Source organism: Rhinatrema bivittatum, chromosome 1, assembly GCF_901001135.1.
Source record: "Rhinatrema bivittatum chromosome 1, aRhiBiv1.1, whole genome shotgun sequence".
NCBI classification, from domain to species: Eukaryota; Metazoa; Chordata; class Amphibia; order Gymnophiona; family Rhinatrematidae; genus Rhinatrema; species Rhinatrema bivittatum.
The window spans coordinates 766001690-766029680 of NC_042615.1; the positions used below are offsets into that span (position 1 = coordinate 766001690).

The following is a 27991-nucleotide window of genomic DNA, read 5'->3' on the forward strand; positions in this document are numbered from 1 at the left end:
TTGGTGAGGACCTGGAACAACTTAAGTCCTTGGGTGAAAACAAAGTTGATAAGCTGCCAGAGGACCGTCCCAAATAGTCAAAGTCTTTTTTCCTGACTCGCTCTCGCTTCAGCGGGAACCGCCGTTATGCTAGCAGAGCCCACGGCTCCTTTCCCAGGGGAGGCGTGTCCAGGTCCCAGTCTTGGTCCCATTCCTTTCGTGGCCGTCGGGGTTTCCGAGATAGCCATCAGCAACTCACTACCACTAAATCAGCTCCCCAATGAAATTCAGCCGGTCCATTCCTCCGCACGAAACTTAGGTGGGTGTCTTTCTCTGTTTCTCAAGGAGTGGGCCAAAATCACTTCCAATCTCTGGGTCCTCGATGTGATAGAACACGGCTACGCATTAGAGTTTGCCAGGGACCTGCCGGATCTATATATCATGTCCCCTTGCGGCCTTTCCAAACGGCCTGCGGTCTGTCACACCCTTTTGAGACTTCAGGATTTGGGAGCGTTACTTCTGGTTCCGGTGCAAGAACAAGGCGCCGGCCAGTATTCAATTTACTTCATTGTTCCCAAAAAGGACGATTCCTTTTGCCCCATTCTGGATCTCAAAAGGGTCAATCAAGCCCTCAAGGTTCCCCGTTTCAAGATGGAAGCTCTACGGGCAGTAATTGCAGCGGTCCGTCCCGGCGAGTTCCTCGCTTCCCTAGATCTCATGGAGGCTTATTTTCTCATTCCCATTCGTCAGGAACATCAAAAGTTTCTTCGTTTTCAGATCCTAGGCCAGCAATTCCAGTTTCGGGCTCTCCCATTCGGTCTTGCCACCGCCCCCCGCACTTTCACCAAGACCATGGTAGTCGTTGCGGCAGCTCTCAGTCGGGAAGGGATCTTAGTCCATCCTTACCTAGACGATTGGTTGATAAGGGCCAAGTCCACCGCTCTCTGCACGCTCATGGTAGGCAGAGTTTTAGCCCTTCTCACATCTCTCGGCTGGATAGTCAACTACTCCAAAAGCACTCCGGCCCTCACAAGAGCTAGAATTCCTGGGCGCTCTTTTCAACACTCGGGTCAGGAAAGTTTTTCTTTTGAACTCACGAACACTCAACTTGATCGATCAGTTGAACGCTTTCGTCACTCTTCTGCTTCCCACGGTGTGGGATTACCTGCAGGTTCTAGGGATCATGGCTTCCACGATCGATCTCGTCCCCTGGGCGTTTGCTCATATGTGTCCCTTACAGAGAGCATTGTTGTCCCGTTGGAAGCCGAAGTCGGAACAATATCAGGAGATTCTCCCTCTCTCTCCGACTCTACCATCGCCAATATACAATGGTGGTTCTCCCCGGCTCACCTTCTCAAGGGCATGCCTCTTTTGACTCCCTCCTGGGTCATAGTAACGACGGATGCCAGCCTCTCCGGATGGGGGGCTGTCTGCCAATCCCATGTGACTCAAGGTTTCTGGTCCCTGTCCCAGTCTCTGTGGCACATCAATTGCCTAGAAGCCCGAGCGGTTCGCCTGGCCCTCAATTTTTTCTTCCTCTGATTTGCCACAAAGCGGTCCGAGTGCTATCAGACAATTCCACCACGGTGGCTTACATAAATTGACAAGGGGGGACTCGACGTCGTCTAATGGCGCTAGAGGCCAGCAAGCTTTTTCTCTGGGCAGAGAGGCACTTGGATCGCCTGGCGGCTTCCCACATAGCAGGCAAGGAGAATGTCCAAGCTGACTTCCTCAGTCGACAACATATCGATCCTGGCGAGTGGGAGTTGTCAGACGTAGCGATGGATCTAACCGTGCACAGGTGGGGTCCCCCTCACCTAGACCTCATGGTGACGCTAGCCAAGGCTCCCCGGTTCTGCAGCCGGTGGAGGGAGCATTGTTCAGAAGGGGTGGATGCGTTGGTTCTTCCCTGGGGGGGAGGGCCCCTAGGAGCATCCTAGGCCAGCTAAACGGCGGAGGAGCATTTCTGTTGCTTCCCCAGCAGCATTGGGCTCTGCAGTGACCGCGAGGCATCCCGCTACGGTAACCACGGGAATGGCGGCCATTTTGAATCCCCCAGTGGTCAGGCCCAAACTTCTGCAGCTGTAGAGGATCTTCCTCCAGTGCTTTTCCCGGTGCTCCCAGGTCCTGTAGAGGGACAGGGGACCCCCGTGGGGGTGGGGGGGGGGGGCCTTTTTTGCCTCTGCCTGACAGTGGGCGGGCTCCGGCTCCTTTTTCGCTGGAATTTGTGCTTCTGATGCACAAGGCATTTTTGGCACAGTACGGGGAGTGTGTGCCTAGTGGAGTCGGTCAGCATCCCCCTCCTTTGCTTCTGGAGCCTGGCTTATCCCAGGGCAGATCACTGCCTGACTCTGTTTCCGGTCAGGGTATGCAGGGGCTGTCTCAGGCAGGAGCTGCGCCTGCACGAGGGGTGCGCGTGCTCACAGAGGCACCGCAGGACGATCCAGACGGTCCAGAGATAACACTGGCTGGTTCTCAGGCAGCGGACCCAGACATGCTGGATGACAACCCAGGTGACGATTTGGACTCTAGCCCTGCGGCAGAGGGGGATGACCCCAAGATCCTGAGGTTGTTCCGCAGAGACGAGTTAGCGCCACTCCTTCCTCAGGTCCTGGAGGAACTGGGGCTCCAGTCTCTGCCTGACAAATCTCATAAGGACGGTGCAGATCCAGTTTTATAGGGCATGAGGCGTCCTTCCGCTGGATTTCCGTACCATGAGTCCGTTCAGACGGTGGCGCAGGAATGGAATACGCCAGACGTGGGATTGAGAGTCGGTAGGACTATGACTATGCTGTATGCTTTGCTGGAACAGACCATAGAGTTGTTTGCCCTCCCCAAGGTGGACACCACGGTCTCTGCCGTTATAAAATAGATGACTATCCCAGTTACGGTGGCGACAGCTCTGAAAGACGTTCAGGATCGCAAGCTAGAGATTCAGTTCAAAAGGATTTTCGAGGTCTCGGCCCTCAGTCTTTGCGCGGCTATTTGTTCCAGCCTCGTGCAGAGGGCATGCTTTCGCTGGGTACAGTGTTCCCAGGAGGAGCAGACACGGATGAGCAAGCTACTCGGACAGATCGGTTGGAATCGGCGATTGCGTTTGTAGCCGATGCATTGTACGATGTTGTCCAGATGTCCTCCCGTATTATGGGGGCTGCGCTGTCGGCATGGCGCCTACTCTGGCTTCGTAACTGGTCGGCGGATATTTCTAAGTCCCGGTTGTCGTCTTTACCTTTTAAGGGCCGTCTCCTGTTTGGGGAGGACTTGGCAGACGCTAAGGTGCCACGCTTGCCAGAAGACGGGCCTCGGGGTAGGCGCAATTTTCCCACTCGGAAGCGTTTTTGGGATGCTCGCAGGTTTCACCAGCCGCGCCCCACAGGGGTGGTGGCACAGAGAACTTTCTCGCCTAGCAGTCAGTCCTGGGTCAGGCCTTTCGAGGGGGCCGTAGGCCCTTCAGGAACTCCAGCAATGTGGTTGCTTCTGGTCCCAAATCTGCGCAATGAAAGGAGGCCAGCCCACTCTGCCATTCCTTTTGTAGGAGGTCGGCTAGCATTGTTTTACGGGGAATGGGCCAAGATCACACAGGACCAATGGGTACTCTGTGTGATAAGAGATGGTTATGCCTTAGAATTTGTTCTGCCCATCCGCAACCTGCTCCTAATCTCCTCATGTGGCTTGCTTCAGAAGCGCAGGGCAGTGCAGGAAACTCTGTGCAGGTTGCAGCGCTTGGGGGCTGTGGTGCTGGTGCCTCCAGTGAACAGGGCGGTATTCGATTTACTTTGTAGTACTGAAGAAGGAGGGAACCTTTCGTCCCATTCTCGATTTGAAACGAGTGAATGTGGTGTTGAGGGTCCCTCGTTTTAGGATGGAAGCATTGCGCTTGGTGATAGCAGTGGTGAACACCCAGGAGTTCCTGGCGTTCCTAGATCTGATGGAAGCATATCTTCACATCCCTATTTCTCAGGACCATCAACGCTACCTGAGGTTCATGGTCTTGGGGCAGCACTTCCAGTTCCAGGCGCTCCCTTTCGGATTGACCACGGCACCTCTGGTCTTTACCAAGATCATGGTGTCGTGGCGGTGGAGTTATGTCGGCAGGGAGTCCTCGTTCATCCCTATCTGGACGATTGGCTCATCTGGGCGAAGTCGGAAGCCAGTTGCCATACAGCGGTGCAAACGGTACTTCGGACCTTGCGATCGTTAGGCTGGGTGGTGAATTTGGCAAAGAGCCACCTGATACTGTCACAAACTCTGGAGTATCTAGGAGCATTCTTCCACACCAACAAGGGCAGAGTATTTCTGACGAACGAGAGGGTCCGCAAGCTACAATCGCAGATTCGGCGATTGGCGCAGTTGAGGATCCCCAGAGCTTGGGATGTGTTACAGATCCTCGGTTCCATGACTTCCACCTTGGAGCTGGTGCCATGGGCCTTTGCTCATATGCGTCCCCTGCAGAGAGCGCTTCTGGCCCAGTGGAGTCCGGTGTCGGCGAAGTATCACCAACCCATTTCTCTTCCTCCGGAGAGCAAGAACAGTTTGTGGTGGCTACGCACGCCCAACCTCCTGAAAGGAGTATCCTTGGAGATTCCGGATTGGGTGATCCTGACCACAGATGCAAGTTTTTCTGGTTGGGGAGCATTTTGTCAGTCAAGTGGCTCAAGAGTCCTGGTCGAACATAGAGGCATCTTGGTCTATCAGTCGGTTGGAAGCCAGGGCAGTGCGTTTGGCTTTGCTTGCCTTTCAGCCTTTGCTCCAAGGACGGTCGGTGAGAGTGCTCTCAGACAATGCGACAACTGTAGCCTACATAAACAGACAAGGGGGCACCAAGAACCATGCTGTGTTGCTGAAAATTCAGGATTTGATATGGTGGGCAGAACAGCATTTAGTCCAAATCTCGGCATCTCATATTGCCGGAGTCGAGAATGTACAAGCCAGTTATCTCAGATGCACACTTCGGGATCTGGGAGAATGGGAGTTGTTGGATGCGGCGATGCACCTCATTCGCGAGAAGTGGGGTTGTCCGTGGGTCGATCCGTGGGATGCGAAGCCTCCTCGGTTTTTCAGCAGAGACAGATTACGGCGCCAAGGGAGTAGATGCTCTGGTCCTTCCCTGGCCTCAGGGAGTTCTGCTCTGTGTTTCCTCCTTGGCCTCTAATGGGCAAGATCCTACAGCAAATAGAGAGACACCCAGGGGAGGTGGTGCTCGTGGCCATGCCATCCTTGGTTCGCAGATCTGTTAAATCTAGCGGTCGAGGGTCCCTTACGACTCAGTCATCTCCCCGGTCTTCTACATCAGGGTCCCGTATTTTCAGATCAGGCAGATCGCTTTTGTCTAGAGGCATGGCTTTTGAGAGGAGGTGTTTTAAGGTCGAAAGGATACCAGGAGCAGGTGATTACTACCCTCCTTCAGTCTAGGCGGAAGTCCACCTCAGTGGCTTACGTCAGAGTCTGGAAGGTTTTTGAATCTTGGTGTGTGGCGAAGGGGATTCAGGCCTTGTATGCTTCCGTGGCACACGTGTTATCTTTCTTTCAGGACGATTTGGTCAAGGGTCTTGCTTTCAACTCCCTTAGAGTTCATGTGGCGGCCTTGGCATCTTTGAGGGGAAACTTGGATGGCTATCGCTTGTCCTCTCATCCGGATGTGGTCCATCTTTTATTCAAGGGGTCAAGAATCTGCGTCCGCCGATGAAGAGAGTTTGTCCTCCTTGGAACCTCAACCTGGTCCTTCGTGGTTTGTGAGACTCCCTTTGAACCCATATGAAGGGCTACGTTGAAGGATGTGACTTTGAAGGTGATCTTCTTGGTAGCCATTTGCTCTGCAAGGTGAATTTCAGAGTTACAGGCATTGTCATATCATGATCCTTTTCTTAAGATTTCGGATGCAGATGTGTCTTTATGGGTAGTTCCATCTTTTCTCCCGAAGGTGGTATCTTCGTTTCATGTTAATCAGTCAGTGGAGCTGCCAGCTTTTTCGGATTTGTCTGATTTTGAACCAAATGCTAGTGAGCTTCGGCTATCAGACGTCCATAGAGCGTTACTTCGCTATCTTAAGGTCATGAATAGTTTTCAACGTTCTGACCATCTTTTTTCATTTTGTGGAGTGGTCCGAAGAAGGGGCTTCAAGCTTCCAAGACCACTATTACCAGGTGGCTTAAAGAAGCTATTAGATCTGCTTACATTCTCAAAGATAAGCCAGTACCCCAGAGGGTTTGAGGGCTCATTCCACCCTGTTTCAGTCGGCCTCTTGGGCAGAGGCTCACGAGATTTGTAGAGCGGCAACTTGGAAGTCACTACATACTTTTGCAAGACATTGACTGGATGTGGCAGATCATGAGTTTCTGTCCTTTGGCGGAAGTGTGTTACGAGCGGGACTCTCCAGGTCCCACCCTATCTAGGAAGCTTTGGTACATCCCAGGAGTCTGGACTGATCCGGTATGTACAGGGAAAAAATTTTGATTCTTACCTGATAATTTTCGTTCCTGTAGTACCAAGGATCAGTCCAGAGTCCTGCTCAGGGGGTAAGGAGGATGGAGAATCCGCTTTACTGGTGTACATTACAGATATCAGTAGTTTTGTTTTTTTTTTGTCAAGTTTTTTTCAAAGTTTTTTATATTCCAATGAGTTTTTTATGATGGTTTGTTTGTATTCAGCTTTGGTACAGATTAATACTGAGGAACTGCAGGGGGCATCAGCATATATAAAGCAGTGTCAGTTTTACTTTCTCTGTTTCCACCTGCTGGCATGGATGATTGAACCCAGGAGTCTGGACTGATCATTGGTACTACAGGAACGAAAATTATCAGGTAAGAACCAAATTTTCTTATCACACTTGTTGTGGCCGAGCTGGTGCTATGAGGATTACCCTCACATTGTCCTGAAGGACCTTCTGGCAATGAGAGGGATTAGAAAGTATACATAGAATAGACCAAGGCTACAATAAAGCATAAAAGCATCAGAGCTAATCTGTAGTTGCTCAGATGCATGGATTAGAAGTTCTCAACCTTCCTGTTGACCTCAGAGGCAAACGGGTAGATTGCTGGTGTCCCCTAACAACTGAACAAGTTGTTTGCAACCTCTTGATCCAAGGACCACTCATGTGGTAGCGGAACGCTGCTGATTCATCTATTAAAATGCCGTAATATTGTTTTAGGAATAAGTCACCGTAAAGCTGTAAAAGATTCTTCCTTTCTGGTATTTGGCAAATATATATAACATGTTCTATGCCTGAAAAATGACCTTTTTATTCCCAGTGATCTTGCTTCAGTCCTCTTACTGACTATTCAACATTTGGTTCTGTACCTTGTGTATAGAATATACAGTATCACAAATTTAAATGTTTTATTTGTTGTACAGATTACGCCACCAACATTGGTTCAAACACAAGTGGAAGGAGGCTCTACACTCTTCAAACTAGACTACTTTGGTGAAGAGGCATACTTGACACAGTCATCACAGCTGTACCTGGAAACCTGTATACCAGCCCTGGGAGACACTTTCTGTATTGCCCAGTCTTACAGGGCAGAACAGTCTCGGACACGCAGACATCTGGCAGAGTAAGGGAATGAGTGTTGATACAATAGTATTTCAGTAATGAGCATTTGCCAGATGGTCTCAGGACCAGTGGATTAACTGCTCCTCTGATAGGAGATGGAGTCAGGTTTCAAAGCTGACGTCACCCTAGATATATCCCTGCAGTGACCTCAGCCATTCATTATCTCTGTCTCCTAGCAGATGTGGATTGTGCCTTCCCTATCGGGAGCACAGTACTGTTTAGAAGAGGAAATTTTATCCACTCTCCTGCAGTGATACCTAATGGTCCCTCCCCCAGTTGAAAATTCCTGAGGTGATTTCAGAGATCCCCCTCAGAGATGTGCCTTGGGCTGGTAGTTGGTTCCCGGCGTAAGCTTTTTGCTGCTGAAGCAGCTGAAAGGCAGCAGGTGCAGGAAGCAGAATGTGGCAGTGACAGCCTATGCCCTCTTCCCCCCCCCCCCCCCCCCCCCCCCCCCCTGCAGCTGGAGACAGTCTCTGTACTCAGCCGGTAAGCACTGAGCCCAAGTAAGTAAAGAACTCTTCCAATTCAGAGATGTGGAAGGGCTTTGGTAAGTCTTTCCTCTAGTCTCCTTGCTTGGCCGCCAAACCGATGATAAGAACATAAGAAATTGCCATGCTGGGTCAGACCAAGGGTCCATCAAGCCCAGCATCCTGTTTCCAACAGAGGCCAAACCAGGCCACAAGAACCTGGCAATTACCCAAACACCTAGAAGATCCCATGCTACTGATGCAATTAATAGCAGTGACTATTCCCTAAGTAACTTGATTAATAGCAGTTAATGGACTTCTCTTCCAAGAACTTATCCAAACCTTTTTTGAACCCAGCTACACTAACTGCACTAACCACATCCTCTGGCAACAAATTCCAGAGATTTATTGTGCGTTGAGTGAAAAAGAATTTTCTCCCAATCCAGTTAGGATGAGGGAAGGGGGTTTCCGAGCGGGTTGAGCGGCCCCCCGATGGGCTAGGTCCCGCTTCACTCGGTGGGCACTCCATGTGGCAGGCCGCAGCAGCGCCATCTTGCGCACGGTTTGGGGCAGCGCCATTTTCCCCCATTGACCGTCAGTACACGAGGTGCGGGCCGGCCCTGTTGTGCGCCTAACGCGCGCACACCTGTGCACATAACCGCACGCATAAGTACATGCATACATTCGCACACAACTGAACGCTTATACTTATGCGCGTCGGGACGAGTTTGTGCGCGCTTGAGCTCAGGCGCTAACCGGCTGAACACACAAACTATAGTTAACTATGGCTCCAGCAACAAAGAAGCACAAGTGACACTCTCTTTAAGCTGCCTGCTATATTAGGACTGCACAGTCTGACCTAGAATCCTTCCTGTGTCAGCACTGTGAGGAAGCCCAGGGAGGGCTGGACTCCCAGAACTTCTCCAAGCCCGGCCCCTCCCAGTCGGAGGACAGGTCAGCCACGACCTTATCTGGTAGCACCCTGGATCTGAGTAATCATGGGGTTGCATCCCCCCCAGGAGAGAGCAGTTCAGCGGCCCCTACCCCAGTTCCTCCTGGGCTAGGTATGGACCTAGCGACCTTTTCTTGGGTGGAACTTTCAGGGCCTTCAAGCCTTTGTTCAGGCGCAGCCAGCTGCTGCCCCTGCCTGGTCTGAGCCCCAGCTGGGAAGGTTTTGTTCTCCCAGCCCTATCAGCATGCCTTGCCTTACCAAGGGTATCCCTGACAGGGACCCAGACACTGAGGATGATGGGGATGCAGACTCATAGAAACATAGAAATGACGGCAGAAGAAGACAAATGGCCCATCCAGTCTGCCCAGCAAGCTTTCACACTTAATTTTTTTTTTCTCATACTTACCTGTTACTCTTGGCCCTTATTAGTAACTTTTTGGTTCTAGTTACCTTCCACCCCCACCATTGATGTAGAGAGCAGTGCTGGAGCTGCATCTATTTATTTAATTTATTTATTTAATTGTTTTATATACCGACATTCATCAAAGATATCACATCGGTTAACAGTAAAACAGTAAACTACACTTAAGATGCGTTTGACATGAAACAGACGAAAAACTATATGCGTTATAAACTACGCTTAAGTTGCATTGTGAACTATATACATTGCACAACAAGTACTAATAAGATTGCTTCAATTATATTGAGAATGCTTAAAGAATACAAAGGGAGGTTATCAATTACTTGCAAGATTGCTTCCATTATACTGCAGGATTTGGGAGGATTGAACATGAGACGTGGCAATCGACTCAGAGATGAATGGGAATGGTGAACATGTATCACGGAAATAGTATTAAGGAAGAGTATAAAGGAAAGGGACAGCGGGGGAGTTGGGTGATTAAGGTGAAGGGTGAATAGACTGGGTGATGTTAGGTGTAAGCTTTTGTGAACAGCCACGTCTTAAGTTTCTGCTTGAACATTTTTTGGCAGTCCTGGCGTAGCTCAACTGGCATTGTATTCCAAAAGGCAGGGCCAGCTACGGAGAGCGCACGTGCTCTTGTGGAAGCCAGGTTGGTGTTTTTGGGGGAGGGTGTATGAATGGTAGCGAGGTATTGGTGTCTGGTAGGTTTAGTTGACTCGTGGAGTATCAATGAATCGTTGAATCAGTTCATCTCAGGATTGTGAAGTGCCTTATGTATGATAGAGAGGGTCTTATATTGGATTCGCGATGTAATTGGGAGCCAATGTAATTCCTTTAGTACGGGTGTTCATTTCTGCGCGTGTTAGTGAGGATCCGGGCAGCTGTGTTTTGTAGTATTTGGAGAGGGTGGATGGAGTTTTTCGGTAAGCCTAGGAGGAGTGAATTACAATAATTGAATTTAGAAAATATTGTAGTTTGAAGTACTGTACGAAAATCCGGAGGGTGGAGTAAGGGTCTTAATTTTTTAAGTGTGTGCAATTTAAAGAAACACTCTTTTAAAGTGTTAATGAATTTCTTGAGGTTGATGTGCTTATCAAGGATGACCCCTAGGTCCCGTACCTGTTGAGAGAATGGGATTGGTGGTGATAGAGAGTGAAGCATGGGAAGAGTGTTAGGGTGACTTTGGGGTGAAATAAGCATGATTTCAGTTTTTGCAGTGTTCAGGGCAAGGTGAATGTTGGTTAGGAGCTTGTGGATTTCCAGATGTTCTTGGCATTAGGAAGTGTGTCAGATAGTGGAATAAGTATCTGCAAGTCATCTGCATAAATAATAGTGGGGAAGCTTGAGGTTGGATAGGAGGTGACAGATTGGTAGGATGTAAATGTTGAAGAGGGTGGAAGACAGGGAGGAACCTTGTGGGACTCCTTGGTCAAGGGGTATTGCTTTGGACTCATGGTTTCCAATCTTGACTTTGAAGTTTCGGTTACTGAGATAGGAATTAAACCAGTTGTAGGCAACACCTGTTATTCCAATTTCATTTAGTCGCTGCAGGAGGATATTGTGGCTGATGGTGTCAAATGCTGAGGATATGTCTAGGAAGGCTAAGATATAAGATTGTCCTTCATCAAGGCCTTTAATAAGTTGGTCTGACAGGGAAAGGAGGAGGGTTTCCATGCTATGGAATTTCCAGAATCCATACTGTGAGGGAGCAAGGAGTTGATTGTCATCAAGGTATTCTGTGAGTTGCTTATTGATTGTTTGTTTTTTCAAGGATGTTTGAGATGGGGCAGTAATTAGACAAATCAGTGGGATCGAGTTTAGATTTCTTCAGTATTGGCTAGACAATAGCTTGTTTGAAGGGGTTAGGTACAAGGCCTGAGGTGATGGAGGCATTTATAATGTTGGCTATGGGTTGGGCGATTAAGTTGGGGATAGAAAGGAAGTGTTTTGTGGGGATTGTGTCTGAGGGGTGGGAGGAAGGTCTGGCTTTTTTAATAAATGATTCTATTTCAAGGGCGGTGGTGTATTCTAATGTTAAGGCCTTTGGGGAGGTTTTTTGGGAAGGTTGGGTAGGCTTCTTGTGAGGTTCGAATTGGTGAAGAGGTTGGGGGGAATCGTGTCAGCAGTTTGATTTTATCTTGGAAGAATGTAGCGAGTTCTTCACATTTGGTTTTGGCTACATCTTCCGGAATATCTGGGAGTGCTGATTTGGTAAGCGAGGCAACGTAGTCGAGGGCTCGCGGATTATATTGGAATTGGTGTATTCTGGAAGAATAGAAATCTCTTAACATTATTTAGCCTTTCCCTGTAACAGTGTAATGAAGATTTGAATTGTGCCAGGAGAGTGGGGGTCGGATAAGAACATAAGAAAATGCCATACTGGGTCAGACCAAGGGTCCATCAAGCCCAGCATTCTGTTTCCAACAGTGGCCAATCCAGGCCATAAGAACCTGGCAAGTACCCAAAAACTAAGTCTATTCCATGTAACCATTGCTAATGGCAGTGGCTATTCTCTAAGTGAACTTAATAGCACCTGGCCTTTTCTATTCTTAATAGCACCTGGCCTTTTCTATTTTTCTAAGGTTATGTTTCAAGTCTTTTTTAGTTCTTGTGTGTACCATGGGTTTTTTAATTTGTTATGCTGTGGGTGTAGTTGCCTTGATTGGAAAGGGCATATTTTGTTGGCTACAGTATTTGTCATGTTGTGCAATGATGCTGGGCAGTATCTGCATTTGAAAGATCTAGGTTGTTTAGTGTGTTAGTCTCTTTTAAGTGAAGTATCTAGCTTAATTGGTTAGGGGTAGTAACTGCCGCAATAAGCAAGCTACTCCGATACCTATTTGTTTACCCAGCCTGTGCAGTTCAGTCCTTGTTGGTTGTTGTCTGAATATAAATCATCTTTTCTTTATTCCCCTCTGCCGTTGAAGCAGTGAGCTGTGCTGGATATATATTTCAAGTGAAGTATCGGGCTTAATTCGGGGTAGTAACCACCGTAACAAGCAAGCTACACCCATGCTTATTTGTTTACCCAGACTATATGGATAATTCAGTCCTTGTTAGTTGTTGCCTGAATATAAATCCTCTTTCCTCTTTCCCACCTGCCGTTGAAGCAGAGAGCTATGCTGGATATGCATTGAAAGTGAAGTATCAGCAACAAGCAAGCTACTCCCCCCGCTTTTTTGTGAATGCAAATCCTTTTTTCCATATTTCCTCTTGCCGTTGAAGCATGGAGCAATGTTGGAGTTGCATTAGCAGTGAGTATGTTTATTGAATAAGGGTATTAATCTCCAGGTAGTAGCTGTCATTCCCGCAAGCCACCCCCATGCCTCTTCTCTTCATTCACATCCTCTAGACTTTATGGATCCATAGTATCATTGGAGGACAGGGATATCTCCCCAGGCCTGGAGCCATACCGGACCATGCTATGGTTTTTCCACAGAGATGAACTGCCAGCCCTGGTCTCCCAGACCCTGAAGACTGGGAGTTCCCGGCATGGACTCTATGTCTGAATCGAAAAGGAATTCCATCCTGGTTTCTTTACAGAAAGCCTCTTGCTATTTTCCAATGCTGGAAGCCATCCAGGAGTTGATTGACCTGGAGTAGGATGCCCCGGAAGCCAGTTTTAAACTAGGTCGGGCCTTGGAGGCCTTGTACCCTCTGGACCTGGCGGCCAAAGAACACCTGCATTTCTTAAAAGTGGACACCCTGGTCTGTGCTGTCTCAAAGCGAACAACTATTCCAGTAGAGGGAGGAGCGGCCTTGAAGGATGCACATGATAGGCGGTTGGAATCCATCCTTAAGCAAGCCTTTGACATGACAGCAGTGACACTGCATATCGCTTCCTGTTGTGCCCTGGTGGCTCATTCGATCTGCTTCTCGAAAGAGAGGCAGACAGCTCAGGGGCGCATCCCAGAGAGGCGATGGAGTCCAATGCGGCCTTCCTAGGGGATGCAAGCTCTGACCTAGTGTGTACCTTGGCCAGAGGAGTAGCCTCAGTGGTGGCGGCCAGAAGACAGCTATGGCTGAACAATTGGTCAGCTGACGCAACCTCTAAGGCAAACCTCACAAAGATGCACTTTAAGGGATTCCTTCTATTCGGAAGCAAATTGGAACAGCTAGCCAGTATGTGGGGTAAATCTCCAGTGCCTCGGCTACCAGAAGATAAGAAAAAGATAAGGGGTCGGGCCAGGGGCTCCCAGCACTTCTGGCCCTACAGAAATTTGTCATTTCAGACATCTCAGCCTTCGGGAAGGTCTCGGTCCTTTCAGAGCAGGCAACCAAAAAGAGGAACTGGTTCGGGCTCAGGTTTGACCCGAACTTCCCAATGAAGTTTGGCCGACCCATCCATTGGACGAGGAGATAGAAGAGGGATAGTCGGCCTCCTATCAGTGGTGGGTCAAGATCACGTCTGATAAATGAGTACAGGACATCAATACAAGGAGGATATGCTCTAGACTTTTGCAGTATCCCTTGGGACATGTTCATAATATCACCTTGCCACTTCCAGCACAAAAAAATGACAGTGGAATCCACATTGATGAGGCTCCTCAGTTTGAGGGCTATAACCCCCGGTATCTACACCCCAGAAAAATATGGGACGTTATTCCATATATTTCATCGTACCCAAGAAGGAGGGTTCATTTCACCCCATCCTGAATCTCAAGTGCGTCAATAGTCATCTGCAGGTAATTCACTTCCACACGGAAACTCTTTGCTTCATCATAATGGCCGTACAGCCAGAAGAGTTCTTAATGTCCCTGGAACTCTCAGGGGCCTACCTTCATATCCCAATCCATCAAGACCACCAGCGTTTCCTACCTTTGCGGTACTGGGCCGCCATTATCAGTTCTGGGCATTGCCTTTCGGTCTGGCAACCGCCCCCAGAACATTCTCCAAAATTAAGGTGGCTGTAGCAGCGGCACTGAGGAAAGAAGGGATCCTGGTGCACCCTTACTTAGACAACTGGCAGATCCAGGCAAAGTCCAGGTGACTAGCAGGGTCAGGTCCCTGCTTCAGGAACTCGGTTGGGTCGTGAACATGGACAAGATTAGTCTCAAGCTCTCCCAGTCTTTAGAGTACCTGGGAGTCCAGTTCGACTGCAAGCAGTCTAACTGGACTCCCTCAAGGATAAGGAAACTGATGTGCCAAGTGCATTAGTTGACAAACACAATGAGCCCCAGGGTGTGGAGCTATCTCCAGGTCCTCAGCCTGATGGCATCAACCTTCGGAGGTAGTACCATGGGTGAGGGAACATGTGGCCACTCCAATGCTCTTTGCTGTCACGTTGGACCCCACTGTCTCAAGACTACTCGATTCGCCTCCACCTACGGATGGAAGTATGTTCTCGGCTGCAGTGGTGGCTACAGGAAGTGCATCTAAACAAGAGTGTAAGCCTGTCCTCATGATGGACGTGAGCCTCCAAGGGTGGGGAGCCCACTGTCAGCAATTGACAACCCAGGGATGAAGGACCAAGGAAGAGGCGCGCTGGAACATAAAATGCCTGGAAACCCAAACTCAGATTAGCGTGTCTGCAATTCAGCCACAGGCTCCAGGGACAAGCAGTTTGCGTGATGTCAGACAACGCAACAATGGTAGCCTACATCAGCCGCCAGGGAGGAACCAAAAGCCACCAAGTGTCTATGGAGATAGACCCCTTTGTGGAATGGGTGGAGTTAAATCTACAAGGGATCTTGGCCTCCCACATCGCGGGAAAAGACAATGTCAGAGCAGACTTTCTCAGCAGGGACAGTCTGGATCTAGGGGAATGGACGTGGTCGAACAGAGCCTTCCACCTCCTAGTAGATCACTGGGGCCTCCCATCCATCGATCTACTGGCCACATATCACGATGCGAAGGTACCCTGATTCTTCAGTCGCAGAAAAGATCAGAGCTCCCAAGGGATCGACGCCCTTGTCCAGACCTGGCCAGAGGAGGACTTACTGTACAACTTCCCTCCGTGGCCTCTGCTGGGCAAGGTCATTCGCAATATCAAACGCCAGAGAGGATTGGTGGTTCTTGTGGCCCCGGATTAGCCCAGATTCTCGTGGTATGCAGACATGTGGAGGCTTTTGGTGGAGAATCCCCTATTCCTCCTCGTGCACAAGGACCTTCCCCAACAAGGTCCTATCCTTTACGAGGACCCAACTTGGTTTTGTCTTATGGTTCTGACCCTTGAGAGGGCTCGCCTGACGAAGTGTGGATATTCAGCAGCTGTAATCATCGCCTTGCTCTGTGCACCAAATTTCTTGATGTCCCTGGCGTACGTGCGGATCTGGAGAATGTTTGAGGCCTGGTGCAAGGAACGTAGGGTGCCCCCTCGGAAAACCAAGATCCCTATGGTTCTGGAATTCTTACAGGATGGCCTGAACAAAGGACTGTCCCTCAACTTCTTGAAGGGTCCAGGTGGTGGCTCTCTCCTGTTTCAGAGGTAAGGTGAACGGAGCCTGCCTGTTGACACATCCAGATTTGGCCAGTTTCCTAAAAGGAGTTAAACACTTTCAGACACCCTTAAAGCGGCCTGTCCCCTATGGAACCTCAATCTAGTATTGGTCTTCTTAGCAAGGCCTTCCTTTCGGCCGCTGCGCACTCTGTCTCTACACCTGTTAATGCTGAAGACTGTATTCTTGGTAGTCTCGGAGTTTCACCTGAACCAGTCCATTTCCTTAACTTCCCTAGAGAGACGCAAGGACTTGGAAGACCACCACCTCCTATGCCTCTTAAACGTCAGTAGGCTGTTAGTACGGTATCTGGAACGTACAGAACCAGTGTGCAAGACGGACCACTTGTTTGTTCTTCACTGTGGAAAGAAACAAGGAGAAGCAGCTTTGCGAGCTACCATAGCTTGCTGGATCAAGGAAATGATCACGGGAGCTTATGTAGAGGCAGGGAAGCCTTTACCCCTTAAGGTTAAAGCTCATTCCAGTAGAACCCAGGCAGTATCCTGGGTGGAAGCTAGGCTATTGCCTCCCATCGACATCTGCCTAGCAGTGATGTGGTCTTATTTGCACACCTTCTCCAGGTTCTATCACCTGGATGACCAAGCCCGAGAAGACGCAGCCTTTGTGACGGCGGTGCTAACCGGACCATGGGCCGCCTCCCACCCCATTCAGGAGTAGCTTTTGTACATCCCATTGGTCCTGAGTCCATCTGGCAACACTCTAGGAAATGGAGAAATTACTTACCTGATAATTTCATTTTCCTTAGTGTAGACACTCAGCATCCCACCCACGGCTGACCATGAACAGTGCCAAGGAATCTCACATGAATCTCGATCCCAAAGAAGTTATGGGTAAGCCATTGCCCTATCTCTAGATCTGGGCATTTATAATATTGCTGGGATTCAGTGCTTATGTTTGGTTGAGTACAGTTACAGTCACCAGTTTTAATCAAGTTCTTAATCAAGTTATTAAATTATATTCAAGTTTTTCAATAGTATGTCCACAATGGCTTTTGAAGAGAATACTGAATGGCTGTGGTCACTGCAGGGGTATATCTAGGGTGATGTCATCTTTGAAACCTGACTCCAACTCCCATCTGCTAGCAGGGGAGCACATAACCCATTGGTCCTGAGTCCCATCTGTCTACATTAAGGAAAACAAAATTATCAGGTAAGTAATTTCTCCATTTTTTTGATTACACAAATGGTCTCTACAACAATCAACAGCTGACTGAATAAATCTGTCTATGGGGTCTTCTAGCAATCGACCTATTTGTGTCGCAGGAAACTGGAGCAAATCTTTTTCCATTCTTACAAGCGAGCTCAGATCAGCTTGGATGCTTTTCTGATAGATTGGAATGCAGATCTCATGTATGCTTTTCCACCGATAGCCAGAATGATGCAAAACGTGCTCAGAGATCAGGCCAATCTGATCCTCATAGGTCCAGCATGGCCTAGACAAATTTGCTTTGCATATTTAGTATAGCTGGCAAATGGTGCTCATATTCATCTCTGGTCAGATCCATCCTTGTTAACTTAAGAGGGAAACCTATTTCATCAGAGCCTTCCTTCACTGTTATGCAGACTTAAAGAAATAGGTCTGACCGGTAAAACATTAACTTATTTGCATGAGCGCTCTTTTACAGTTAGAATCAGCAACATGATGTCAAACAAGACCATGATTAGTTCAGGAGTTCCATAGTAGGATTCTTCCCTCTCAGCTACATTATTTAACCTATACATGCTGCCATTATGTAAACCTTTATCTGGTTTAGGCATACTATATTATATTTATGCAGATGATGTGCAGCTACTTATACCGATTGACTCCCTTGAAAAAACATTGAAATTACTGGACATTTACATGCAGTCAATTCAACTTTTATCATCACTCATGATATTAAAGCTTAATCAACAAAAAAACACATTGTTTATCTGTGTAGATATGAATGTCACGATCTTATAGAGACGGCTCACAGGATATGACAATTAAATTTGCTAGAGACCTCAATTAATATTGATAGTGAACTAAATTTTAAGAATTATCAATATCATTATTAGAGATGGTTTTTACAAGTTGCATATTTAAAAAAAAAATTAAAACCTCTACTGACTTTAGAACTGTCCTGCAGGCATTAATTTTCTCTAAATTAGACTATTGTAATGCTCTTCTATTAGGCCTTTTGAATAATTCCCTCAGACCCCTTCAATTACTGCAAAACACTGCTGCCCTTGTGCTTAATGGAGTTACACTGGTTACCCATCAAATTCAGAAAAGATTATAAATATTCTGTGTATAATTCATAAATCACTATATAATCAATCAGTTGAATGGTTAAATGCAGCTTTGCGAATTCATACTCCGCAAAAAAACTTAACATCAGCTAATAAGTCTTTTGTCCATTCTATCTGTGAAATCAGAACACTTATCTAAAGTTAGAGAGAGAGCTTTATCGATAGCCAGACCTAAGTTATGGAATTCTATCCTAATAGAACTTAGGTTGCAGATGAACCATTAAACTTTTAAAAAGGAGTTAACAACCTGGCTATTCCAGCAGGCTTTTGAAGAAGTAGTACACTAACAACAAGGGATAATGTTGATTTGAGTTATTTTATTTTAATTATTTACTTTAATTTATACTCTGTTCTGATTGTACTTTCGTATTGATTTATATTTTCTCTTGTAAGTTGCTATTTTTATTATTTTTGTTTTGCTTGTATTTTATTATTCTGTTTTATTGTGAACCGGTATGATTGAATACAGAATATCGGTATATAAATATTTTAAATAAAATTTAAAAATACTCAATTTCAGGGCTTTGATGTTAAGGGTGCAATAACTGCCGAGTTGTCTTGACTCAAGGAAGTTGAGGGCATTCTAGTGTCTGCCAGAAAACCATCAACTAGAAGAGCCTACAGGTTTAAATGAAGAAAGTTCTCCATATGGTGTCTACAAAATACCTTATTATTTAGCATTTTTTTTATATGCCAATATCAGTTTGCACATCGTATCGGTTTACATGAAACTTAGAGAGCATCACCATAATAGTAGGTGATGCTTTTCACTTGCAAATCCAAGGAGTTACTGAACTATTTATTCATTCTGTCTGATTCAGGCCTCGGCACCTCATTCGTGAGAATACATTTCTGTGGCATAGCAGCTTACTATGTTTAAATCAATAGCAAGCCTATCTCAACTCATCAGTTAATTTGCAAGTTTATGAAAGGCTTTATGGTATGCTAAACCACCAATCATAAAACCACCTGTTCCCTGAGATCTAAATGTGGTTCTGGCACAACTGATGAAACCACTATATGAGCTATTGAAAGAAGCCAGTTATAAATTCCTAACATTGAAAATGGTAATCATGGTAACAGTAATATCAGCCAGAAGGGTCGACAATCTTCAGGCTTTAGTTCATTATTCGCCTTATAGAAATTCTTCCACAATAGTCATGCTCCTCATCCACCCACAGTTTGTAACAAAGGTATTAATTGAGCCATTATGTTGCTTATGGTCTTCCTGAGGTCACATGCATATTTTTATTTATTTTTTTTTATTTATTTGGAGTTTTTTATATACCGATAGCCGTTTGCATATCGTATCGGTTTACATACAACTAATAACTTGTGGGCATCGCCCTTACAGAGAACAATAGACAAACTATGAAAACAAATATACATGAGATATATGTATAATTAATAGATCTAAGCAACAAAAACCATGGGTATAGATGTATATAAGAACAGGGAGTATAAACAGTGTATTTTAGAAACTAAATTAATAAAAAATCTTAAAGAGAGCAATTATGATGGGGGGGGGTGGTCATAATGCTAGCACAACAATAAACCTTAAACTATACAACGTTGTCATGAGAGAGGGTAAACAGCCGTATGGAGCTGAGTAAGTCAGAGATCCTAAAAAGGATATGAAGATAAGAGAGCTTGTCATAGCTTAGACTGAAAAAGGGCCTTGGCTTATTACAAGAATTTGGCTTCATTCAACTTCTCATCTCATATATTCCAAACAGACTGAGCATGGCAGTGGCCAAACTGGCCGGCAGACTATATTGTACATTGCTAAACCCTAGCAGGCATGCAAATTAGAGACACCATGAAAGCCATTTGTGAGCCATGCCTCTAACATCTGCAAAGCTGCAGGTTGGTCGTTGGAAAACACTTTTGCATCCCATTACTGAATGGACAGTTTCTTGAGAAGTGACAGTAAACTCAAACAGTCTTGTGAGCCTGCTTACCCAGTAGTCTATTCTTCACAGTGGGGTCTGGATTGATTTTATCAGTAAATACTCCACTGTAGCCCTCAGCTTGGGCTGTAAATGGTGTTTTCTGTAGATAGCAAGGTGAATTAGTCATACTAAATACCCACCTGTCTCCCTGGAGAGTTGACTACCTAGCTAGAGTTAGCTCCAAAGTCTACAGAGGTCTCACCAGACAACACTCGAGCAGGAATTCCTGTACATGCTCAGTAAAGCAAAATCTCTTAGCTCAGAGAGGTCCGTTCTGTGCTGCTGGATGATGTCATCCACATATAATGGCTAATTCTGCTAGTTATAGAAAACATTGTTTATAATAGGTAAACTTGCTTTAACCTGTCATTTGATGGGACTTTTCTGTAGGTACACTCACATTGAAGCAGAGTGCCCTTTCCTTACCTTTGAAGAACTGCTGGACCGACTGGAGGACTTGGTTTGTGACGTAGTGGACAGAGTCTTGAAGTCGCCTGTATCAGGCTTGGTGTATGACCTTCACCCGGTGAGAATTGTTCTAACTACCGCATAACTTCTGATAATTTTCACTGTAGATGTTCAGTACTGATTAAGGGGTGCTTACTAGTTCTGAGCTCCTATTGGAAAAATTAAAGCTTTTTGCTGGGGTATCTGACTCTTAGTCTTGAATGGTTAAACTGGAGATTGGTGGCAACTGAGTTGAGGGAGCTTGGATGTAAAGTTTGGGATTGACTCAGGGAAACTATCATAGCTCATCGTTTCCAGTGTGCCGCAGTGGGTCTCCAAGTGTGCCGCGGCTGCAGAGCCCATCCTGCAACATCTTTAAAAAAAATAAAATGCCAGGAGTAATTCATGAAAATAATCCTTCACCTGCATGTGTGGCAGGAAGCACATCTGCTGGGTGTGAGCCCTGCCAGCAGGAGAGATCAATCTGAGAGAGGCTGTAGGAAGGAGCTTCTGGGGAGGAGAGGGAGGGGGAGAGAGCAGACACTGTAAGAAGGAGAATATGGCAAATATATATATACATATAGATATCATTGTAAGAGGGGAACTTTCAACGGGGTATTTTTTTTTTTTGGGGGGGGGGGGCACTGTTACATTGGTCTGCCTAGGGTGCTACAGACCCTTGCACCAGCCCTGCTGCTGGTGGCAATTGGACGAGGCCAAAGGCAGGGCAGCACACAGCGCACAACCTGCACAAAAGCAAGTGAATGCTACTAAATAGAAAGGAGGCAAGTAAGGAAACGGTTTTTAAGTCTCTGTAATATACTTGTACAGCATGAAATGCTTCCTATCACACTCTGCCCCTCCCTCCACCGAACGCAATCTCCAGAGCTCTTCTGTTGCCCCTAGTTCCATTGCCCCATCATAGCCTTCCCCTTGCTCTTCCGTTCCATCCCCTTTTCCATCCACAGAGGAGTGGAATGGGGCAATGGAACTGAGGGCCACAGTTTAAGCAAACTTAATAAACATCAAGTAAAAAATAAGTACATTTTTGGTTTTTATTAATAATTGCTGGGGCCAGTGAAGTGTGTGTTGTATGGAGGGGGAAGGATAAGTAGCGTGGGCCCGGGGTCTGGTGTGTCATGAATTTTTTTTTATGTGAATGAGCCTTGGGTTGAAAAAGGTTGGTAAACAGTCATAGGTGAGAAGTTTTATTAGTATTTAAGTCCAAAGAAAATGCAAATTTTGCAGATCTGGATCAGAATGCAGATCTGAAAAGCAGAATGCTCAGAAGGTTCTACTCTGCCTGCAGCTGCTTCTGAGGAAAGAGTAAAGCAGCTCATCAGGAGGGCAAAAGGGAAAAGCAGGAGAAGATCTAAAAATAGTAAAACATGTCTTAGGAATTCACTACAAAGAGGCTGGATGCAGTATATCCTGCTGAACATGGGGTCTTAGCTTGATGTGTATTTCTGTTTAATTGCATTGTTAATGAGCACACAGTACTCTTTTTATTTTATTTTTTTTTTTTTTCCACGTTTTCTGCTTTAATTTTGGTTACGATCATGTATGTGATAATCTTTGGCTTGTGCTAAAGATCCTTCTTGCCACACATTTGGCAGAACAGTTTTCAGAAACACTGTGCAGTTTCCTTTCCTCAAAACAGCTCAGGGCTCGGTAAAGAGAAATAGATTTTTAATACACCAAACTTTTATCCCTCAAAAGGTTCGCTGTTTCAGTAAAATTTCTCACACCAGAGATGGCTGCGACAGTTTTATGAAGTGAGTCACACAGAATAGCATCATCAGAACAGTAAAATTAAATACAGATGGTTCAGTGGTGAAAGAATAAAAATAGATGGAGATGTTCACTATAGTGTTAAGACAAACAAGTATGTTAAGTATTGTCTTTGGTGCTGGAGGCCATATCTCCAGTAACACATAGCACAGGGTTTGCCTCGCATGTCCTATTAGGTAAGACAGAGACCTTAATCTGTATATACCATAGAATAAGATGTCATGATATGAGGCTGCAAGGTGGAGGTAGACTTCTTTATAATAGTTTAACAATTTAATATACTGCTTTTTCATATAAAAATATGTCTGAATGGACTTGAGAATAAATATGATTTCACAAGCAGGGTGGTGGATGCATGGGACAGCCTTCCAGAGGAAGTAGTGAAGGCAATAAGAGGAGTAGTAGAACTTAGGCACAGAAGGCCCATAGCCACAACGAAGTGAAGGAAAGCCTCTCCGGCATGTGGCAGGAATTAATTTGAGCAAACTAGATGAGCCCTATGGTCCTATCTGCCACCTTTTATTTCTAAACTCAATAAGTGGCAAAAGTCATAGGCCTTGTTTCTGAGTGCCTATTGCTCTGTATATTGCACTTGAACTCATTGGTATTTAAACAGCATTTCTTAGCATCCAGACAAATGAATTCAGAACCAGTGGGTTATGCACCCCTACAGACAGATGGAGATGGAGCAAAGCTGACATCATGGCATATATACTCCTGCAGTGACGACAGCCTGCCGGTATTCTCCATCTTCAAAAGATGGTGGACGTGCATCTCCCTACTGGGGATTACTTCAAGTTTTAGAAGGAGAAATAGAGAAGGAAATTTAATTTGCTCCACTCTCCTGCAATGATACCAAATTGTCCCTCCCCCAGTTGAGAATTCCTGAGATGATTTCCGTGGTCCCTCAGATGAATGCCTTCGTCTGGTAGCTGGTTTTTTTTTTTCAGTCTGCATGGACTTAACTGTTAAAACAGCTGAAAGGCAGCAGGTGCAGGAAGCAGAGTGTGGCGGTGACTGCATATGCCCTCTTCCCCCGCAGACGGAGACTGTCTCTGTATTCAGCCGGGATGAGCTAAGCACAGGTAAAGCTTATTTAAAAAAAAAAAAAAAAAAAGTTTTTGTAGGGCTTCCTCCAGTCTCTGCTCGGTGTGCCGATCGGATGTTCGTTCCCACCCCAGGGAGGTTAAGGGACATGAGCAGCCCTTTTGGGCTAGGTCCCGTTCTTAGGCTTTTCTCTGTGTGCCGCATGGTAGGTCGCGGCGGCTTTTTGTGCGTTTTCCTGCACATTAGGCTGCCCTCTTCAGGACCACCGGTTCATTTCAGAGCATCCAGCATTGTGTCCAGTTTTTGGATGCTTAGTTTGACGCCTGCTTGGGCATTCAGGTGTTAGCAGCATCAGTGTTAGGCACGCACTTACCTGTACACACAATTTGGGATGCATTGAAGGCGCTCAGTTTTTTTTGGGCACTCATCAAACACAGGGTTGTGCATTTTAAGTTTGGGATGCATATATTGTACAGTGTGAATTCAGTTGGATGCACACTTTTCAGTTGCCTGTTAAGTGTACTAACAGACTGATGGTACTTATAGCTAAGAAAACTAAGTGCTTTTCCCTCTGTGTTTCCTGTCCTATTTGGGCATCTCAGCCTGGCATTGCCAGCTCTGATTAGAGGCTGAGCGAGAATTACCTTTGATTTTACTAAAGCTGGTTCTTCCCAGCCTGATAAGGGCCTGGGTAAAGACATGTCAGGAGGGGTGCCTGTCCTTGGAACTGCCTTAACTGGTTCAATAGTAGGGGAAGGTAGCTCAGTGGGCACAGCCAGGTGTGTTCTAATTTTGGCATGAATCCTTCTGCCTTTTCTTGTGTGGAATCTTTTCAAGGATTGCAATCCTTTCTTCAGGTGCAGTCCTCAGCCCTGACCAATCTTGCTAGGTTAGAGTCGCAGGTTGTGACCTCCCACACGTCCTGAACTGCTGTTAAGTGCCGAAGTACACATAGATTGGAGGATGGGGAAATTCCTCCAGGACTGGAACTGTATAGGACTATATTGTGGTTCTTTCATAAGGATGAGTTACCAACTCTGATTACCCAGACATTAAAGATGCTGGGAGTACCTGGGAATGATTCCATGTCTGAGCCAAAGAAAAATCCCATTTTGGTTTCTTAGCATAAAGCCTCTTTGGGTTTTTTTTCTCCCTGCTATTGGAGGCTAATTTCAAAGGGGGTTGAGTGTTGTAAGGCCTGTACCTCCTGGATCCAGTGGCGAGAGAGCAGTTGCGTTTTCTGAAAGTGGATGCTCGTGCGTGCCGTCTCCTGTGGAAGGAGGAGCAGCCTTGAAGCATGCACATGATAGGATTGAGGTCATCCTTAAGCAAGTATTTGAAGCAGTGGCATTGACCTTGCAAATAGCTTCTTGTTGTTGTTACCTGGTAGCTTACTCCTGTTTACTTCTCTCTCAGGAGGTCGATGAATCTGGAGTGAATTCCAGGGCAGTTACGGAGCCAGCAGTCGCCTTTTTGGCAGATGCGGACTGTGATATGGTCTGCATCTCAGCCAGAGGGGTGGCTTCGGTAATAGCGGCCAGGCGTCAGTTATGGCTGAGAAATTGGTCAGCTGATGTCACCTCCAAGGCTAACCTGTCGAAATTTCCCTGTAAAGGCCCACTCTTGCTTGGGAGCAAGTTGTAGAAACTTGCCAATAAGTGGGGAGAGTCCCCGGTTCCTCAATTGCCGGAGGATAAGAAGCAGACACTATGTTCCTTTTGGCATGAGAGGTCATGCTAGGGGATCCAAGCATTTTAGACCTTCAGAGGAGCGACCTTTCAGAGGACTTGACCTTTCGGTAGGTCTCAGTCCTTTTGTCCTAGTCAACCCAGATGGGACGCAGGCTTGGGTGGTGGAACCTCCTGAGCCTCCCATTGAAGGTGTGCCAACCCACTCCCAGGAACAGGAGATAGGAAGTTGCCTCTTTTTTTTTTTTTTTTTTTTTTTTTTTTTTTTTTTTCAGAGGTGGGTCGAAATCATGTCAGACCAATGGGTCTGAGAAGTGATACAAAATGGATATGCACTGGAGTCTTGCAGTGTTTCTTGGGACTTGTTCATGGTGTCTCTTTGCCATTCCCCGCAGAAGAAGCAGGCGGTGGAATATACATTATCAAGGCTCCTCAGTCTGAGGGCTATGGTTCCAGTGCCCACATCTCAAAATATGGGCCGATATTCTATCTGTTTCATTGTCAAGAAGGGAGGGCTCATTTCATTCCATCCTGAATCTCAAAGGGGTCAACTGTCATTTGCGGGTGACTCATTTTTGCATGGAAACATTGCGCTCAGGAATAATGGCTGTGCAGTTGGGGGAATTTCTGACCTCCTTGGATCTAGCCGAGGCGTACCTGCATATTCCCATCCAACTACAGCACCAACATTTTCTGCGATTCGTGGTTTTGGAATGTCATTTTCAGTTTTGAGTACTGTTTTTTGGTCTGGCCTCCACGACCAGAACTTTTTCCAAGGTGGTGATGGTGGCAGAGTTGAGAGAGGATGGGAACCTGGTACGCCCGTATTTGGACGACTGGCTGATTTGGGCCAAATTTCTGGAAGAAAGCCTCCTGGTGACGCGCAGGAGCTCGGTTGGGTGGTGAACCTGGCCACGAGTAGTCTTTAGCCATCTCAGTCGCTAGAGTATCTTGGTATTTGCTTCAGTACGAAGCAGGGCAGGGTTTTCTTGCCAGAGGGTCATATTCAGAGGTTGTTGGCGCAGGTGCGTTTGAGCACAATATGCTCGACAGTGTGGTTCTATCTATAGGTGCTCAGTTTGGCGGTTACCCTGGAAGTGGTGATGTGGACAAGGGTGCATATGCTGCCTACTTAATGCTGTCTGTTTGCTGTTTACCTCTATTTACCTAATGATGCCATCTAGTTATCATTGCTACTACTCTACCTGTCATAAATTATTTGTAAACTGATGTGATATGTAGATCAAACACCAGTATATAAAAGCAAATAAATAAATATGCATCGACTTCGGTGCTCCTTGCTCTCTTTGGAGCCCACAGTCTCAGGATTATTCGATTCAGCTCCACCTGCCGATGCAGGTCTGCTGTCAACTACAGTGGTGGTTGCAAGCAGATCTAAGAAAGGGGGTTTCCCTAAAATCACCGCACTGGCAAGTACTTTTGACAGATTTGAACCTCCAGGGTTGGGGAGCTCACTGTCAGTAACTGACAGCACAAGGGTGCTGGAGTGCAGAAGAGTTTCTCTGGAACATCAATCGGCTGGAAACCCGGGTGATCCGTTTGGCATGCTTACGGTTCAGTGACAGGTTGTAGGGACAAGCTGTCTGGAAAATGTTGGACAATGCAATGACAGTGGCTTACATCAATTGGCATGGAGGAACCAAGATCCAGCAAGTGTCGCAGGAAATAGACCAACTAATGGAATGGGCAGAAGTGCATCTTCAAGAAATCTCAGCCTCACATAATGCAAGAAAAGACAATGTAAGAGCAGCCTTTCTCAGCAGGCAGTCTGGACCCAGGAGAAGGGGTATTGTCAGAAGAGGTGTTTCAGCTAATAGTGGATCTCTGGGGCCTTCTGTTTCTGGACCTGCTAGTGACTTCTCACAATACGAAGGTTCCTCGATTCTTCAGTTGCAGGATCGCTTTGAAGTCTGGGCATCGATGCTCTCGAGCAGGAATGGCCAGAGGACAAGTTGCTGTATGCCTTTCCCTCGTGGCCCATGTTGGGCAGAATGGTTTGAAGGGTCGAGAGTCACAGAGGGATGATGCTTTTGCTGGCACCAGATTGGCCTAGGAGACCATGGTGTGTGGATCTGTGGAGGCTCCTGGTAGACTCTCCCTTCTGGTTTCAGGTGCGCAGGGATCTGTTGCAACAGGGGCCTGTTCAAGATGATTTGGCTTGATTTTGTTTTTATAGCATGGCCCTTGAGAGGGCTTGCTTGCTGAAGCGTAGATATTCTGCTGCAGTGATTACCACCTTGCTATAAACATGAAAGTTCTCCACTTCCTTAGGCTTAGGTTTGGCGAATGTTTGAGGCTTGGTGTGAAGATCGAGGGGTGCTTCCTAATTCAGTTAAGATCCTGCTCATTGTGGAATTTTTTCAGGATGGATTGAATAATGGGTTGGCCCTTAATTCCTTAAAGGTACAGGTAGCAGCTCTTGCCTGTTTTAGGGGTCAGGTGAATGGTGGTCCCTTATCAGCTCATCCAGATGTGGCCCATTTCTTGAAAGGGGTGAAACATCTTTGCCCTCTCTTGCAGTTACCAGTGCCCTTGTGGAGTTTCAATCTGGTTTTTTTATTTTTTTAGCGGGCTCTACATTTCGACCAATGCATAACCTTTCCTTGAGGTTGCTGACAATGGAAAGTGTTTCTTGTTGAAATTTGTTCTGCGTATAGAATATCAGAGATGGGAGCCATTCTTTCATGTGACACCTGGGATGATACAGCTCCGTACTGTTCCTCCCTTTTTGCCAAAATTGGTCTCGGATTTTCACTTGAATCAGTCCATTTCCCTGCTGGCTCTGGAAAGGAAAAGAGATGTGGAGTAATGTCGCCTTTTATGACCCTTGGATGTCAAGAGACATATCATGAGGTATCTGGAGGTTTCTAAACCTTTCCGGAAGACAGATCACCTGTTTGCCCTCCACGGTGGAAGTAGACAGGGTGAACAGGCTTTGTGGGCTAC

At 46.6% G+C, this 27991-nt stretch overlaps 1 protein-coding gene across 2 annotated transcripts in view; it reads left to right on the top strand.

Annotated features, from left to right (window-relative positions):
• NARS (asparaginyl-tRNA synthetase) overlaps positions 1-27991 on the top strand; it is an 89648-nt gene that overhangs the window by 37017 nt on the left and 24640 nt on the right. For both annotated transcript variants that reach the window (XM_029579638.1, XM_029579647.1), the window contains exons 10-11: positions 7330-7529; positions 20442-20577. In XM_029579638.1, the coding sequence (XP_029435498.1) occupies positions 7330-7529; positions 20442-20577 (336 nt within the window). The remainder of the gene's footprint in view (positions 1-7329; positions 7530-20441; positions 20578-27991) is intronic.